A 20,000-nucleotide genomic window follows, 5' to 3' on the forward strand; every position below is an offset into this window, starting at 1 on the left:
TTGGCTGCAAACTGTGCACACAGTGGGCAATATAACTGCTCTTCCACTTGAAATGGTCACACACAATGTGCAAGATGAGACAAGTGTACACGAGTGCATGTTTGTATGTATAGGGCTTATGCAAATAACCTCAGAGTGGAGAGCATCAATGCATGTTTGTGTGAATAGGAAAGCATGTCCATGCTTACAGAAACTATAGGACTGTTGGCAGCAAAATGTGTGTAGTGACAAACTTAATACAGTAACAGAGGTGAAGTGATGTGCAACAGCAAGTATGATACAGCTATGGTGATGGAACAAACTCTCATTCTCTTAATGCAAGAATTCTGGACAAAGCCAAGGAAGAATCAAAGGAAGAAAGGCTCAAAGTCACGGGTACATTTTAAATATTGGTCTTAAAAACTTTGAATGGCTGAAACCAAATGCTTGTCTCTACTTACTGACTTCATTCTTCAAAGGTTTTCCACAACCCTCTAAATTTTATGAGAAACAGGCAAAAACTATGAGGCAAAAATGTGACCATCCTGGACATGTGAGCAAAGTTTTCAAGATGAAAAATGTGCCCTTCTAGGTGATGCTCATGGATGTTTCTTTTGATGTCTTTTTCGGTACAGCATCCTGAAAAGATGGGAAATGCTAAACAAATGGGATATTCAGTTAAAATGTGTGCAGTTATTTAGTTTTTGTTTCCAGTGAATCTTGCAGCATGTAAAATGTACTGGATGTTCGAGTCTGCAGTTGTATTTTGAAGATTTGGAATATGAAATTGTTCTTTTTGGCAGAGATTTCCATAAAAATCATGATATTTGGTATCACAGCTTTCCTAGAGTTGAATGACTGTAAAACTGATAGTTTACTAATCTAAAATAACAATAAATATAGATCTTGTGAGTCTGCTAAGTTCAGACAGCAATTGTTGGGAGGGGGGTATTTAGTTGCACCTTACCTTCCAAAGGGTATACAAAAGTATTTTCAACAGCCAGAAATAGGTAGGTTACAGTAAGCATTCAGCTTGTGGTAGTTTAGGACCAATGTAGCTTTAGTCAATGTTTTTGTATATGCCATTTGTCTGTTTAAATCTTTTCTTTATATGTCCTTATGCAAATATTTATTTATTCAGTTTTGCCAAGTATATTGCTTAATTGCATTTATTTCAATTAAAGAGTTTTACTATTCAGTTTGGAAAGTTAAAGCTGACAGATTATTCATTAGTATAAAGGTATGTATGCAGGTTTTTAGGTGAATGTTAATCATTCTCATTTGCTTTAATTACCAAAAGTGTATATTATGGTTAGTTTATTAATGAGTAGACAGTCATTGCTTAGTTGATATGTTAGAATTGGATTGGCTGGCAAGAGGATTACTGAAAAGACAGAAAAAAGGGTTAGTGGCTCTAGAAATTTATAATTGGACACTCATGGAATTGTGTGTATGTGCGTGTATGTGCGTGTGTGTGTGTGTGTGTGTGTGTGTGTGTGTGTGTGTGTGTGTGTGTGTGTGTGTGTGTGTGTGTGTGTGTGTGTGTGTGTGTACATGTCTGTATGTATGTATGCGCATGCATGCCTGTGTGTGTGTGTCTGGATGTGCATGCATGCCTGTGTGTGTATCTGTACATGCATGCATGCCTGCGTGTGCGCACGCACATGTCCGTGTATTGGTATGTGTGTGTGTGTGTGTGTGTGTGTGTGTGTGTGTGTGTGTGTGTGTGTGTGTGTAATGTGATGTGCGAGTATACAAATTTTGACAAAATTGTTGTTATTGTAGCACTAGAAGGCATTGAGCTGTGAGTAAAATTGGTTGAGGTCCTGGGAAGCCAGTGATTATAACTCTGCTTTACAATTGTTTAGTGTAAAGCTAATTTGGATATGGCAGATACTAGTTATACCTCAAGCTTGTAGTGCACAATTGCTATATACTCTTAAGACTAATCAAGCATCGTGTATTATTTACCTGCCCTCAGTGTACATGCTGGGATCCTAGCCCTGATCATCACAACTTTCACAGAAAGATTATCATAGCAGTGCTGAAAGTGTAGCTTCACAGCCTACTGGTTTCATTTATATGGTTTGCAGATGGTGTCACACTTTCAGCTCCATCTAATATGTGACCTATTTTACTCACTGAATTGAGTTTTGCTCTCAGTGACGTAAACAAATTGAAAACTGGTATTTATGCTGTGTTGGTGCAATTTGTCCTTTACCCTGTGGAAATGCCTCTACTTCCTGAAGGATGAGTTTTAGTGGGACAAGAGGAAGTGTAGGTTGTGGGAAACAGACCAAATTTCTAATGTTTATACTGTGAATATGTATGGAGTAGTTTGGTTTCAAGCAATTTTCCAGACTGACACCATTCTAGAGAGGTACATCTTATAGGTTTTAAGACAAAAAGCAAACTGATGATAAAGTTTGTTGTCTTGCAAAAACATAATTCAGGATGTATGTTGTTATATAAATGTAGTTGCATACTGGCAGAGGTTACAGAGATGACAGTCAGTAAGACCCAGGCTGAGACTGAAATAGGTCCACTGAGATCAGTACTGTATTCTAGTCAACAAATTCAAAATATAAGAGATAAAATAAAAATAAACAGAGCTAGAATGTTAAATAAGAATGTGGTTGCACAGTCAGTTTCTGCAAAGGGAAACGTGGCAGTGGGAGCAGTTGAGGAAGAAGCACTAAGACTCAGAAAATTTGCTAAAGTTACAAGAGGCAGCCAAGAAACTAAATGCAGACATAGTAGATATATAAGGGGTGAAAGATGTCATTCCAGATAGGTACTTCTGCTGTAAAAGAAATGTAGTCCAAAGTGTCCATGTTAAAAGAGAACCTACATTGTGGTTATGGCAACGGGATACCGCAGGATATTTGTAATTAGCTGTTATAGCATTTGAAGCATTTCATGTATGCTACCAGTTCAATAAGGTACATTTAAAATAACAAGAGAGAGAGAGAGAGAGAGACAGAGAGGGATGAAATCTTTCAGTTTTAGGGTTATGGTCATTATTATGGTTAGAATTTTAGGGCTTGGGTTAATGTAAGCATTTTAGAGTTTAGGTTGGTTTTAGATTTAGAGTTAAGGATTTAAGGTTGGAGTTTAAGGTTTAGGGTTAAAGTCAGTATTTTATGGCTAGAGTTACACTGTTAGGGTTACAGTTTAAGTCTATAGTTAGAGTTTTTAAGTTTAGGGTTAGGGTTACAGTTTTAGAACTTATTTCCTAGGGGAGCACAATACTGAAAAACGCTCCATTTTTTCAAACTAATTTCCAAGATTGGGAGTAACTCATTTGTCCCTTTAAATCTTAAAATGTAAGCATTTCTGTACTCAAACTCAGTAATTTTGAAAATAACAGAGAATACAGGGGAAAGTATAACAAGATAGGACATACCCATAAATGTGGAAATTGCAAACAATGTAGTTCTATACTTGAAGCTGATAGTGTTATTTTTAGAAAATGTGAATAAGACAAAGGTTATATTCAACAGGGCAATTGTAACACCAAATGTGATATATATGGCTAAATGTATAGATTGCCTGGGGTATTATGTGGGGAAAACCGATAGATGTTTTAAGAAGAGAATTTATGATCAGGAAAAAGGACCACAATAATGCCCTATATAGAAATATAGAGTGTAGGGGGAAAAAATCACAACTTTAAGTTTGGTATACTAGAGCAAGTTTGTATCAACCCAAGTGGAGGTAACATCAAGGCCATTTTGCGGGGAAAAAGAAGTGAAGTGGCAGTTGCTTCTTGATGCCACCACACCCCCTGCATTCAATGATAATATCCCCATTAAACCTGTATTGCAGGCACATTTATGATGCAGCAGGTTAGGCTCATGAAACAGTGATAAAGTACATTATTTATTTATTATTCATTATTCATTTCTTTAAATTTTATTTAGTGCATTAACATTTGCAAAGATTTTTTTAGAATTTTTACATTGTATATTGTATAAGTGACAAAGTCATTAGGTATCACTTTAAAGTTTTTAATGGTTTTTTATTTGCTAAATCCATTGGCGCCAAAATGAACTAGTATTTAAACAGTTTTGTGTAATTGAAATGTATTGTGATGAAGTCCACATTGTGAGTGGATGAAAGTGCTAAACTGTCTTGTTTTTACAATAAAGTGATTTGTGGTATATTGGGTCGCCTACTTGGAATTTATCCAGAACCTTTTGTGGTCGAATTTTAGCTTTTGTGTATATATATTTTATTTTTTTATTTGTCCCTTTCAGAAAGGCAAATTACACAAACAAGCTGTACCTGTTTGCTACAAACTGTCACTACCTATTTTGTTAGCAGTGATTTTAAAATTCTCAAGCTGTCAGAATCTCAGTGAAGGGTGCACAAAAATAAAATTACAGGTTCACTTGTTGATTTGTTTTCCATTCTTCTGTCAAATAATACTACTTTGTATATATTAAGGGGAAATTAATTTGAATAATATTTTCTTCTGGCTGTAAAAAAGATATGATGAGATGGGGGATCCAGCTCTTAGAAATCTGGAAGGGGATGTGACAGTTACATGTCAAATTGTGGGTGAAAGAAGGTGCTGTCAGCTATCAAATGTTAATAATTTCAGGTAGGTGCAGGTTTATGTATGGTAAACAGCTGAAATGTTGCCTGAAGATGAGGTGGCTTTCCTCTTCTTATTTTTACTGTGATACTGAGTAGTTTAAGTATGTTATACAATCTGTTCATGCCAAGGCAAAATGACCTTGCTAAAAGAAATAGATTTATGCATAGGTGTAATGACCGCAGGTAAAAGTAATATGCTTGGTCATATTAGATTATGAACTGGGATGACTGGCAGATGAAAAGCCTGCAGAAATTGTTGATTTTCTGTATTCAGTATGTGTGTGCAAGGAGTTAGTGGATGATACACTATCATAATGTGTTACGGAAGAGGACAGCAGGAAAAAAGTGAGGGGAGGCGGCTGTGTTGCATTCAGAAAAGTCAATTAATTATTTTGTATAAAAATAAAGAATATTAGTGATGACAAAAAACTGTTAGCATTCATATACTCATTCATTTGCATCATAAAAACAACTTAAATTAAACAGGTCTTTAAAACATACTAGCTTTGAGTTCCATTATTTCAGGTCCTTATACTTAACATCATAGCTTTTGTCTAATCAGCACTTCCACCACAGTTAAGTTTAAATAAGAAATTAATTTTTAAACCTCAGTAATTATCTAGTAAGTCAGCCCACAAAAATATGACCTCTAAGATCAATATCAGTCATACTTCTTAACCGTACCGACTTCCTCAGTATTTATTGGTTTTGAGGTCCAAATAATGAGGTGCCATGAATTACAAGAGGCCCCCCTTAATTCCCAATTTTTTCCCAGCTTCTTTTTCAATGTTTTTCGGATTTTTTTGCTAATGTCATCACATTCAGAGGCATGCGCAATGATGTCAGCTTCATGACCAGCCTGCCAGCCTGTGAGAATTTGACATTCCCGCTGAGGGCTGAGTCGGAGACTCAAGAGTGGTTTGCTTATGTTTTACTAGACTCGCATGTGTGCCAGCAGCTCAGTCATCTCTCTGGAATGCAGGGCAGATCTAGTACAATGCTACTCAGACTGTTAATAACAGGAAAATCTGTAGAGAACTCAGAAAAACAGCATCCTAATAACTGGTTCATAGATAAAGTGTTCCTGGTGAAGCGCAAGTGAAAGATACCTAGTTGCAGCTGAAAGTCTGTGAACTGTTTCAAAGTCTCCTCATGGTAAAATAGCAAATATTTCCCTTCTAAGTGCTTGCCTAATGAAGTAAAATCTAAATACTGTTGACATCTTTCAGTAACTGAAGAGACTACTATTTTGTACAACAAACTGAACTGTCTGCTTATAACAGTAGCACTGGTTTACCTTTCAGAAAGGTAAAAAGGTAAAAAAGCCAAGCAAGAGATTAACAGTCATGCGCAGACTTTACATTTATGTAGCATAATACAATCTAATATTGAAATTTAGCAATTTGCATTTGTAAATGTTTAAGTCTAATTGATCAGTCACAAGAAACATTAGGGTAATAGTGCTACATAAAGAACAATAAAAAAATTAGAATGGACTGCACAGACTCCTTATCAAGTGTGATTATTTGTGGGTGAGTGTGTGTCTGTGTGTGCATAAGCTCCCACACAATCACATATGTATATATGCTTTACTTCCCCATCGCTATAAAGCACAGTGAAAAATGTTGCAGCTCAAGATGATGTCCTCAAAATCACTTTTCTACTTATAGTGCAGTTTGAGTATTCCAGAATAGGGCTTAGTACCACAGAATAACAGAGTGTTTATAAAATATTAGTTCTTTCTGATAAACTGCAAAACAAAATGCCATAGCTCCAGACTGGTGAGTCTTACAATGCCACATATTTTTTCAATTTTTTTAAATCCCTCTCCCCCTACACACAAAAACACAAACATGCAGATGCACAGAATCATACACACAGACATACAGGCAAACCACAGAAACACACAGATACATGAATCACAGTAGTTGGTGATGACAAGCGTCATTGTGTAAAATGTTTGTCTTATATCTATAAATACCCAGGTAAATTTCAGAAAGGTATACACAGCTAAACTAAGTAACACATCTGGTATTGTAATGAAAATGTTGCTGCTGTCAGGAATTATTGCTGCATGCTAACTGGTGGGATAGTTAGCAGACTGCTCACAATGTGATCAGTTGTCTTCTGGCAGCAAGAGTACTGGACTGTATTGAAATATTACAATGTTGCATTGTTGATCTCGGTTCCTTTAATATCAAACTGCAATCTGCAATTTGTCTACTATTAATACATAATTTGTTCTCTTGGTCTGGTGTAGTGTGCTACTTTTTCTTACACTTGTCTGACAGAAGATTTTCTAAATGGCAGACAAATATATAGCAGTCCATGAAGATTTAGTGAATTAGTTATCTTGTCTTGGTATAGTGCGCTACTTATCTTACAATTTTCTTACAAAAGACTCTAAATAGCAGATATATATTTGATCTACACCACAGCAGGTTTCTGACAGAACTATTAGCATTATGCTTCTTAAGGAATGATCAACACATAATCACTTGTAAAAGTATTCTCCAATCACAACTGATCAAGAAAACAAGAGTCCAATACATTTCTCACAATTTTTTGTTAGACTCCACCTTCCCAAATCCCTCCATATAATGGGCAAGCCGTACAACCAAAACTCATATATACTAACACCATAGCTATACAACAACGGGGAAAGGGGAAACTGAGCAGCTCTGCACAAACAGTGATCATGTAGCTGGTATTTGATCCATGGTAAAAAGAGACATTAACTAGATGAGTTCAGACAATTAGAATCTGACTAACTGGGCTTCTATCTCGTGTAACAAAACTAAACATTATCTGCTACATATAAAACTTAATGCTCTGTTATTTACATTATCCCAAATTTTGCATCAATTTAAATATTTAAGCTTAATTCTTTCAGATCAGTTTTTCCACAGTTTTTATTTGCAATCCTTACATAGAAAAAGGACTAATGAAAGGTAATCTATAAGATGTATTTTATCAAATACAACACTGCATAGCTATCATAAAGTGATTTAATGATGTTCAGACCTACTTCATAACATCCAAAGAGTTCAGTGCTGCAATACATTTTACTTGCCGTCACTTACATATTTGGACTGGGTTTCATCAAAAGGGATTTGCAAGATTTTTATTAAAACCACAGCATTAATTAGCATTCTATCCTAATGTGATGTTATCTTAGGGATACCAAGAGAAAATATTGAATGTGTGAGATGTATTGATAGACTTTAATGGACCTGTCTTCATGCATTCGTAATGCTGCACTCATTAAAGTCTAGCGAAATAATCTCATACCATTGCTATGCTGATGCCACTGAGGTTAAAGCTTGCTGTTTTATACTCAGCAGCATTAAAAGCTGAGGCATTCACTGATGGGGAGAAGCTTTTGCTTGGCAGTTAATGCATCACATGTCTCGATGCATTGGTAAGTTTTTCTTCCTCAGCAAACATCAATTTAACCCCTTCCTCCCGTTTGGGGACATACTATTATATGTCTGCTACACATATTAACAAGCTCCATATCTGTCATTTCTTAGAGAAAGAAAAACTTAGGATCTCAGCCATAAAAAAAGTTTTTTCCATATCATTAAGCTGCATGCCTAACTTCAAGAATACCATAGCAGTGATACCTTGAAACAAATGTGTTCATCACAAAAAAAAAAAAAAAATTCAAGGACATGCACTTTAACAAACACAGCTGCAATTCATATAAGAAATATATATGTTTTTCAGCCTAAAATAGAAGATAATTGTCTGTGGTATTAAAAAACAACATACCTCTTTCCAGTTGGGTAGAATCTGGAACAAGATTTGCCATCCCAGGCACAATATGGATCTCTTGCTAGGCAGCAATCGGCACAGGCTTTACCATAAACATCACAACGATGGAGTGACACCTGGGCGATTCCAGCTTCAGAAGTTGCATAGAGTTGTTGCTATGAAATGTAAACAACATTTATGACAATAGCTCAGTAAAGAAATTTCAGTAATTAAACAATTTTGTCTCAAAGTATATAATGGAATTTAACTGGAGAGACATAGCATATCTCAGGGGAACATTACTAAAATGCTTACCTGCAGTTATACATGACTGTATGACATCAAAAACTTTCAAAGCTATAGTTATCACTTTCTGATAGAAATAGAGCAGATATGTCTTTTTGTGGGTGAAGGATAGATTTCCATGTCATTCTGTATTTTAGATCACAAATGATAAGCTAAATAATAGTATGATATCCTGCAATCTTATATCAGGTAGAAGCACTGACCAGAGTCAGGGTTTTAAGATTGAGATCAAAGAGTTCATGTTTTACTACTTCACACCTTAGCATTGTGAAAGTGATGTTTTGTTTAATAATCCTTTATAGTGGACAGCAGTATCTGTATTCTTATTTATTATTAACTCACAACTGGAATCATTTTCCCAGGAATAGCCCTCTGAACTTTACAAATATAATACATGTAATTATGTGTAGAGACAAAACAGATATACACAATAGCACCTTTTTAGTAACTTTTGATGAATCAATGAATGTTAAGTCCGCAGTAATTAAAGAAAATGATATCTGCAGCTCATATTACTACATTCTGATGCTTTTTATTCTTTTCTTTTTTAGAATTGATTTAGAATTCTTCTGTCTGTACCTGAAAAATTAAATTGCCAGTGTAAAATCAAAGCTTGCGGATGAGGGAAATATCAGCGCCATATCAGTGCTGTATAATTTTACACAGGAAAAACAAAACCCCAGCACTCATGAACAAATGTCCTACACTAAACTGAAAGAAGTGAATTAACATTGTAACAAAATGAAGCTGAGCTACAACTAAATAAAATAATTTGCTAAAGCTGGTTTGCACTTAACACAAAAAAATGGCAGCCAAGATGCTCCAGGATGCTCATTCAATACAAATAAAGATGAGACCCATAAGATCCAGTGCACAAAACATGAGCATTTCAGTACAACATATCTCCATCAACAAAGCTGTTTTGGTCACTTGGTCATCTACAACCTTTTCTGGGAAATAATACTTCTTCTTTGATGTTCTTAAAGTAGACCAAACAATGTAAATGCTAACTCTTTGGGTTGTTATAGGAATGTCTGAGGTCAGCAAAGTAATCAAAAACTGACAGATCTCTTGCAGCATGTAAAAAAAGTTATCTTTTAATTTTTAATAGTGAAAAATAAAGTTGTATTGTCTGTTTGCTGCATCCCTACAAACTTTAATCAAGCCCCAGCAGTTGAACGGGTTACAGAATCACTGTGAGAAAAAAGTCCCCAGACATCACATATAAGTTTCTTTAAAATGTGAAATGATTTTCTGAGAGATCAGTCAGTAACATGAAACCAAAGATCAGAATTGGCAGATTTGATCTTGTTACCACCATCCAATCAAAATGATATTTGTAGAGACAGATACTCATGTGCTTATAGCAAAAATGTATGCCTGCTGAACAGCTTAAAGTTCATGTATGCAAACATCCTAAATAACAGGCACTGAAATCTATTAAATATGGAGTTCTTTGTCTTGTAAAGAAGCATAGAAAGTAGAAACACGTCATAACGACTGCATGTTTATGTCATGTAATATAAATATGATGTGCAAATCTCTTTATTTCTACATAATCATGTTTATTTCATAGTTAGAATTTCAGCAAACAGGCCTAATAATGACTATTCTTCATGTTTTTAGATTATTTCCCTTTTTGAATAAGAGCAGCAAAAATTTGTAAGTCCAAGTAAAGAAATGTCATTATACATAAAATCTTACCTTTTTTGATGAAATTTCCATAGTAGTTATTGGAATATGATTCTGGAATAGAAAAGAAAAGATAGATTTCTTATCTCAGTCTTCTTTGCAAACTGTGTATTCAACATGAAATATCTATATTACCAAACTCATTAAAACTTAACTTATTTATTTTACTTTTACTATCAAATGGAAAGAATGTATTACCATGAAATATTTAAAATGTTATAGTAGCATTTAAGATGAAAATTTTTTTGCCAATAATGATTCTCACTCATAAGCCTTTCACTTTGTGAATGTATAAATCACAGATCTGTTTGCCTGCAAGAGAGGCTGATGCCTCTTTCAGTCATGGAGACTTTAGTTGTCAAAAGCTAAAAATCAACTGTTCCGACTGTGAAATTTTAAATATATTTTTTTTGTTTTCATATTCAGTGTAGAATGTGGAACAGTGGATGAAGGCAATGAGATTTTGTTGTAGCTATAGCCTACCTTTTATTTGTTTTTTATATGACTTCTTGCCTGCTCTTTTTGTTTTGCTGCAGAGGTGCTGCCAGGTACCACAGCTGGCATTATAAACATCAGGCTCAGCTGAGTTCATTACATTCTTCTTGTTTATATCTGACATAGCACCTCTGAATTATCTTTACTAATGCCAGGTTTTCCAGCTTAGTCTCCTGTTGCAACCCTCCACTGTCCTTCTGAGTGCAGGCATGTCAGCCATGGCTTCCTACTAGCCCAGCTGTGGCTGTAGCTCAGGCTGTTGTGGAGGACGGGAGTGCCTCATGAAAGGAGTGCTGTGGTCTAACTTAGGTACAACACCCAGCCCAATCATTGTATCTAGCTGCACTGTAGTTGGATCACATAGTGGAGGCTACAGCAGACCAGTCAATTAATCACTGTATCAATACCAAACAGTCCTTACTTCAGCTTATATCTGACATACCAGACTGGTTGGGTGAAGCTGTCAGACCACTATGGTAGGTATGACCCTTGGAACTGGCCTCTCAAGCCAAGGATCACCACCTACTAAATCCCAGTAATATCCAGTAAGACTGGGCTGGGCTGCTGCTAGCAGCCTGCCTGTACCCCATTCTATCCCCTGCAATTTGTATATATTTTGGATGTCTGTGTATGTATCTCTTCCATCTCTCTCTCCCAGTTGTATTCACATTCAGCCCTTTTGATCTGAGGTTGTCATATGTGCGCCTGTGTCCATGATGGCTGCCCTCACCCTCCATTGCTTTCCCATTGTTACTGTCACCCCCTTCTCGTCTCATGACCTAAATGTAAGATGGGTTCTTTCCTTCATCTCACACTGTTTCTGCTGTGTGTTCTGTTTGCTGTAAATCCTTTCCTGTACTCTTTAACTCCCCATGCTTCCTTTTTTAATTAAACAATACATTGTTCATCTTTGTGGGCATCCATTTCCTATTCCTTACCACTTCCTAAACTCTTTTTATATTTATGACATGCATTGGTACCTCACTTTCTAAACTGTTTTTTTTTTTAATTTATTTATGTATTTATTTATTTATTTGTGACATGCACTGGTGCCTCACTTCCTAAACTGTTTTTTTATTTATGAAATGCGATAATGCCTCACTTCCTAAACTGATTTTTTTATTTATGACATGCACTGGTGCTTCACTTCCTAAACTGTTTTATTTATGACATGCACGGGTGCCTCACTGCTGAAACTGTTTTTAATTTATGGCATGTCCTGGTACCTCACTTCGTAAACTGTTTTTTTTTATTTACGACATGCACTGATGCCTCACTTCCTAAACTGTTTTTTTTTTTAATTTATGACATGCACTGGTGCCTCACTTCTTAAACTGTTTTTTTTGTTTATGGCAAACACTGGTACCTAACTTCATAAACTGTACTTTTTTATTTATGACATGCACTGGTGCCTCACTTCAGAAACATTTTTTTTTATTTATGACATGCACCACTGCCTCATTTCTTAAACTTTTTTTTTATTTATGACATGCACTGATGCCCCCTTCCTTAACTTTTTTTTTTATTTATGACATGCACTGGTGCCTCACTTCCTAAACTATTTTTTTTTATTTATGAAATGTGCTAATGCCTCACTTCATAAACTGTTTTTTTTTTATTTATGACATGCACTTGTGCTTCACTTCCTTATTCTTCTTTTGGGTGCTCCCATTAGGGGTCGCCAGAGCAGATCAACTGTTTCCATTTCTTCCTGTCCTCTGCATCTTGCTCTATCACACCAACCACTTGCATGTCCTCTCTCACCACATCCATAAACCTTATCTTAGGCCATCCTCTTTCCTGTTACCTGGCAGCTTCATCCATAGCATCTTTTTCCCAATATACTCTGCATTCCTCCTCAGCACATGTCCAAAACAACGTAATCTTGCCTCTCTGGCTTTGTCTCCAAACCTTCCAACTTGGGTTGACCCTCTAACATACTTATTCCTAATCATGTCCATCCTCGTCACACCCAGTGCAAATTTTTACATCTTCAACTCTGCCACGTCAAGCTCTGACTCCTGCCTTTTTGTCAATGCCACTGTCTCCAACTCATATAACATAGCTGGTCTCACTACCTTCTTGTAGACCTTCCCTTTCACTTTTACTGGTACTTGTCTGTCACAAATCACTCCTGACACTCTTCTCCACCCACTCCATCCTGCCTATACTCTCTTCTTCACGTCTCTTCCACACTCACCATTACTCTGAACTGTTGACCCCAAGTATTTAAACTCATCCACCTTCACCACCTCAACTCCCTGCATCCTCACCATTCCTCTAGCCTCACTCTCTTTCACACACATATATTCTGCCTTCATCCTCCTGACCTTCATTCCTCTTCTCTCTAGAGCATATCTCCACCTCTCCATGGTCTTCTCTACCTGTTGCCTACTCTCACTACAGATCACAATGTCATCTGCAAACATCATAGTCCACGGGGACTCCTATCTGATCTTCCTAAACTGTTTTTATTTATGACATGCACTGGTGCCTCACTGCTGAAACTGTTTTTAATTTATGACAAGCCCTGGTGCCTCACTTCGTAAACTGTTTTTTTTATTTATGACATGCACTGGTGCCTCACTTCTTAAACAGTTTTTCTTATTCTGGCATGCACTGGTGCCTCACTTCTTAAACTGTTTTTTTTTATTTATGACATGCACTGGTGCCTCACTTCTTAAACAATTTTTCATATTTTGGCATGCACTGGTGCCTCACTTCTTAAACTGTTTTTTTTTTTATTTATGACATGTACTGGTACCTCACTTCATAAACTGTACTGTTTTTTTATTTATGACATGCACTGGTACCTCACTTCCTAAACTGTCTTTTTTATTTATGACATGTACTGGTGCCTCACTTCAGAAACTGTTTTTTATTTTATTTATGAAATGCGCTAATGCCTCACTTCCTAAACTGTTTTCTTTATTTATGACATGCACTGGTGCTTCACTTCCTTAACTGTTTTTATTTATGACATGCACTGGTGCCTCACTGCTGAAACTGTTTTTAATGTATGACATGCCCTGGTGCCTCACTTTGTAAACTGTTTTTTTTTATTTATGACATGCACTGGTGCCTCACTTCTTAAACCATTTTTCTTATTTTGGCATGCACTGGTGCCTCACTTCTTAAACTGTTTTTTTTATTTATGACATGCACTGGTGCCTCACTTCCTAAACTGTTTTTCTTATTTTGACATGCACTGGTGCCTCACTTTTTAACCTTTGTTTTTTTTATTTATGACATACACTGGTACCTCACTTCATAAACTGTACTGTTTTTTATTTATGACATGCACTGTTGCCACATTTCCTAAACTGTTTTTCTATTTATGACATGCACTGGTGCCTCACTTCCTAAAATGTCTTTTTTTTATTTATGACATGAACTGGTGCCACACTTCAGAAACTGTTTTTTATTTATGACATGCACTGCTGCCTCACTTCTTAAACTTTTTTTATTTATGACATGCACTGATGCCCCCTTCCTTAACTGTTTTTTTTTTATTTATGACATGCACTGGTACCTCACTTCATAAACTGTACTGTTTTTTTATTTATTTATGACATGCACTGGTGCCTCACTTCTTAAACCTTTTTTTTATTTATGACATGCGCCGATGCCTCACTTCCTAAACTGATTTTTTTATTTATGACATGCACTGGTACCTCACCTCATAAACTGTACTTTTTTATTTATGACATGCACTGATGCCTCACTTCTTAAACTGTTTTTTTTATTTATGACATGCACTGGTGGCTCACTTCCTAAGCTGTTTTATTTTTATTTATGACACGCACTGCTGCCTCACTTCTTATACAGTTTTTTTATTTATGACATGGACTGGTGCCTCACTTTCTAAACTGTTTTTTATTTATGACATGCACTGGTGCCTCACTGCTGAAACTGTTTTTAATTTATGACATGTCCTGGTGCCTCACTTCCTAAACTGTTTTTTTTTATTTATAACATGCACTGGTGCCTCACTTCTTAAACAGTTTTCCTTATTTTGGCATGCACTGGTGCCTCACTTCTTAAACTGTTTTTTTTTATTTATGACATGCACTGGTACCTCACTTAATAAACTGTACTGTTGTTTTATTTATGACATGCACTGGTGCCACACTTCCTAAACTGTTTTTCTATTTATGACATGCACTGGTGCCTCACTTCCTAAACTGTCTTTTTTATTTATGACATGCACCGGTGCCTCACTTCAGAAACAGTTTTTTTTTATTTATGACATGCACTGGTGCCTCACTTTTTAAACTTTTTTTATTTATGACATGCACTGCTGCCTCACTTCCTAAACTTTTTTTTATTTATGACATGCACTGATGCCCCTTTCCTTAACTGTTTTTTTAATTTATGACATGCACTGGTGCCTCACTTCCTAAACTTTTTTTTATTTATGAAATGCGATAATGCCTCACTCCCTAAACTGATTTTTTTTATTTATGACATGCACTGGTGCCACACTTTCTAAACAGTTTTTATTTATGACATGCACTGGTGCCTCACTTCAGAAACAGTTCTTTTATTTATGACATGCACTGGTGCCACACTTTCTAAACTGTTTTTATTAATGACATGCACTGGTGCCTCACTTCAGAAACAGTTCTTTTATTTATGACATGCACCACTGCCTCATTTCTTAAACATTTTTTTTATTTATGACATGCACTGGTGCCTCACTTCCTAAACTATTTTTTTTTTATTTATGAAATGTGCTAATGCTTCACTTCATAAACTGTTTTTTTTTTATTTATGACATGCACTGGTGCTTCACTTCCTTCTTCTTCTTTTGGGTGCTCCCATTAGGGGTCGCCACAGCAGATCAACTGTTTCCATTTCTTCCTGTCCTCTGCATCTTGCTCTATCACACCAACCACCTGCATGCCCTCTCTCACCACATCCATAAACCTTATCTTAGGCCTTCCTCTTTCCTGTTACCTGGCAGCTTCATCCTTAGCATCTTTTTCCCAATATACTCTGCATCCCTCCTCAGCACATGTCCAAAACAACGTAATCTTGCCTCTCTGGCTTTGTCTCCAAACCTTCCAACCTGGGCTGACCCTCTAATATACTTATTCCTAATCATGTCCATCCTTGTCACACCCAGTGCAAATCTTGACATCTTCAACTCTGCCACGTCAAGCTCTGACTCCTGCCTTTTTGTCAATGCCACTGTCTCCAACTCATATAACATAGCTGGTCTCACTATCTTCTTGTAGACCTTCCCTTTCACTCTTACTGGTACTCGTCTGTCACATATCACTCCTGACACTCTTCTCCACCCACTCCATCCTGCCTGTACTCTCTTCTTCACCTCTCTTCCACACTCACCATTACTCTGAACTGTTGATCCCAAGTATTTAAACTCATCCACCTTTGCCACCTCAACTCCCTGCATCCTCACCATTCCTCTATCCTCACTCTCTTTCATACACATATATTCTGCCTTAGTCCTGCTGACCTTCATTCCTCTTCTCTCTAGAGCATATCTCCACCTCTCCAGGGTCTTCTCCACCTGTTGCCTACTCTCACTACAGATCACAATGTCATCTGCAAACATCATAGTCCACGTGGACTCCTGTCTGATCTTCCTAAACTGTTTTTATTTATGACATGCACTGGTGCCTCACTGCTGAAACTGTTTTTAATTTATGACAAGCCCTGGTGCCTCACTTTGTAAACTGTTTTTTTATTTATGACATGCACTGGATGACATGCATTGGTACCTCACTTCATAAACTGTACTGTTTTTTATTTATGACATGCACTGGTGCCTCATTTCAGAAACTGTTTTTCTATTTATGACATGCACTGGTGCCTCACTTGCTAAACTGTCTTTTTTTATTTATGACATGTACTGGTGCCTCACTTCAGAAACTGTTTTTTATTTTATTTATGAAATGCGCTAATGCCTCACTTCCTAAACTGTTTTTTTACTTATGACATGCACTGGTGCTTCACTTCCTTAACTGTTTTTATTTATGACATGCACTGGTGCCTCACTGCTGAAACTGTTTTTAATATATGACATGCCCTGGTGCCTCACTTTGTAAACTGTTTTTTTTTTATTTATGACATGCACTGGTGCCTCACTTCTTAAACAATTTTTTCTTATTTTGGCATGCACTGGTGCCTCACTTATTAAACTGTTTTTTTTTTTTATTTATGACATGCACTGGGGTCTCACTTCCTAAACTGTTTTTCTTATTTTGACATGCACTGGTGCCTCACTTTTTAACCTTTTGTTTTTTATTTATGACATAGACTGGTACCTCACTTCATAAACTGTACTGTTTTTTATTTATGACATGCACTGGTGCCACACTTCCTAAACTGTTTTTCTATTTATGACATGCACTGGTGCCTCACTTCCTAAAATGTCTTTTTTTTATTTATGACATGCACTGGTGCCTCACTTCAGAAACTGTTTTTTATTTATGACATGCACGGCTGCCTCACTCCTTAAACTTTTTTTATTTATGACATGCACTGATGCCCCCTTCCTTAACTGTTTTTTTTATTTATGACATGCACTGGTACCTCACTTCATAAACTGTACTGTTTTTTATTTATTTATGACATGCACTGGTGCCTCACTTTTTAACCCTTTTTTTTATTTATGACATGCGCTGATGCCTCACTTCCTAAACTGATTTTTTTATTTATGACATGCACTGGTACCTCACCTCATAAACTGTACTTTTTTATTTATGACATGCACTGATGCCTCACTTCTTATACAGTTTTTTTTATTTATGACATGCACTGGTGCCTCACTTTCTAAACTGTTTTTTATTATTTATGACATGCACTGTTGCCACACTTCCTAAACTGTTTTTCAATTTATGACATGAACTGGTGCCTCACTTCCTAAACTGTGTTTTTATTTATGAGATGGACTATTGCTTCACTTCCTAAACTGTCTTTTTTATTTATGACATGCACTGGTGCCTCACTTACTAAACTGTTTTTTTTTATTTATGACATATACTGATGCCTCACTTCCTAACTTCCTAAACTGTTTTTTTATTTATTTATGACATGCACTGGTGCCTCACTTCCTAAAATGCTTTTTTATTAATAACATGAACTGGTGTCTCACATCCTAAACTGTTTTTTGTTGTTATTTATTACATGCACTGGTGCCTCACTTCATATTATGTTTATTTATGACATGCACTGGTGCCTCACTTCCTAAAATGTTTTTTATTTATGACATGCACTAGTGCCTCACTTCCTAAACTGTTTACATACACTGGTGCCTCACTTCTGAAACTTTTTTATTTCTGACATACACTGGTGCCTTTCTTCCTAAGCTGTTCTTTTTTTATTGCATGCACTGGTGCCTCACTTCCTAAACTGTTTTTTATTTATGACATGCACTGGAGCCTCACTTCCTAAACTGTTTTTATTTATGACATGCTCTTTTGGCTCGCTTCCTAAACTGTTTTTTATTTACGACATGCACGTGTGCCTCAGTCCTAAACTGTGAGTTTATTTATGACATGCATGTGTGCCTTTCTTCCTAAGCTGTTTTTTTTGTTTGTTTGTTTATGGCATGCACTGGTGCTTCGCTTCCTAAACTGTTTACATACACCGGTGCCTCACTTCTGAAACTTTTTTTATTTCTGACATGCACTCGTGCCTTTCTTCCTAAACTGTTCTTTTTTTATGGCATGCACTGGTGCCTCACTTCCTAAACTGTTTTTATTTATGACATGCACTGATGCCTTTCTTCCTAAACTGTTTTTTTTTGTTTGTTTTTGGCATGCACTGGTGCCTTTCTTCCTGAACTGTTTTTTTGTTTGTTTATGGCATGCACTGGTGCCTAACTTCCTAAACTGTGTTTTATTTATGACATGCACTGGTACCTCACTTCCTAAACTGTTTTTTTTTTATTTATGATATGCACTGGTGTCTCATTCCTAAACTGTTTTTTTATTTATGACATGCACTGGTGCCTCACTTCCTAAAATGTTTTTTATTTATGACATGCGCTGATGCCTCACTTCCTAAACTGATTTTTTTATTTATGACATGCACTGGTACCTCACCTCATAAACTGTACTTTTTTATTTATGACATGCACTGATGCCTCACTTCTTATACAGTTTTTTTTATTTATGACATGCACTGGTGCCTCACTTTCTAAACTGTTTTTTATTATTTATGACATGCACTGGTGCCTCACTTCCTAAAATGCTTTTTTATTAATAACATGAACTGGTGTCTCACATCCTAAACTGTTTTTTTTTGTTGTTATTTGTTTATTACATGCACTGGTGCCTCACTTCCTATTATGTTTATTTATGACATGCACTGGTGCCTCACTTCCTAAAATGTTTTTATTTATGACTTGCACTGGTGCCTCACTTCCTAAACTGTTTACATACACTGGTGCCTCACTTCTGAAACTTTTTTTATTTCTGACATACACTGGTGCCTTTCTTCCTAAGCTGTTCTTTTTTTATTGCATGCACTGGTGCCTCACTTCCTAAACTGTTTTTTATTTATGACATGCACTGGAGCCTCACTTCCTAAAATGTTTTTTATTTATGACATGCTCTTTTGGCTCGCTTCCTAAACTGTTTTCTATTTACGACATGCACGTGTGCCTCAATCCTAAAATGTGAGTTTATTTATGACATGCACTCGTGCCTTTCTTCCTAAGCTGTTTTTTTTGTTTGTTTATGGCATACACTGGTGCCTCGCTTCCTAAACTGTTTACATACACTGCTGTCTCACTTCTGAAACTTTTTTTTATTTCTGACATGCACTCGTGCCTTTCTTCCTAAACTGTTCTTTTTTTATGGCATGCACTGGTGCCTCACTTCCTAAACTGTTTTTATTTATGACATGCACTGATGCCTTTCTTCCTAAACTGTTTTTTTTTTTTTTTGGCATGCACTGGTGCCTTTCTTCCTGAACTGTTTTTTTTGTTTGTGTATGGCATGCACTGGTGCCTAACTTCCTAAACTGTTTTTTATTTATGACATGCACTGGTACCTCACTTCCTAAACTGTTTTTTTTATGTATGATATGCACTGGTGTCACACTTCCTAAACTGTTTTTTCTTTATGACATGCACTGCTGCCTCACTGCCTAAACTGTTTTTTTATTTATGACATGCACTTGTGCCTCATTCCTAA

At 36.3% G+C, this 20,000-nt stretch overlaps 1 protein-coding gene across 1 annotated transcript in view; it reads right to left on the bottom strand.

Annotated features, from left to right (window-relative positions):
• SEMA3C (semaphorin 3C) overlaps positions 1-20,000 on the bottom strand; it is a 709,622-nt gene that overhangs the window by 16,231 nt on the left and 673,391 nt on the right. The window contains exons 14-15 of the mRNA XM_044088330.1: positions 10,348-10,389; positions 8,356-8,513 (exon numbers count right to left, since the gene is read on the bottom strand). Coding sequence (XP_043944265.1) covers positions 8,356-8,513; positions 10,348-10,389 — 200 coding nt within the window. The remainder of the gene's footprint in view (positions 1-8,355; positions 8,514-10,347; positions 10,390-20,000) is intronic.

This window comes from Protopterus annectens, chromosome 11.part0, assembly GCF_019279795.1.
Source record: "Protopterus annectens isolate FY-2018-M chromosome 11.part0, PAN1.0, whole genome shotgun sequence".
Classification (NCBI taxonomy): domain Eukaryota; kingdom Metazoa; phylum Chordata; order Ceratodontiformes; family Protopteridae; genus Protopterus; species Protopterus annectens.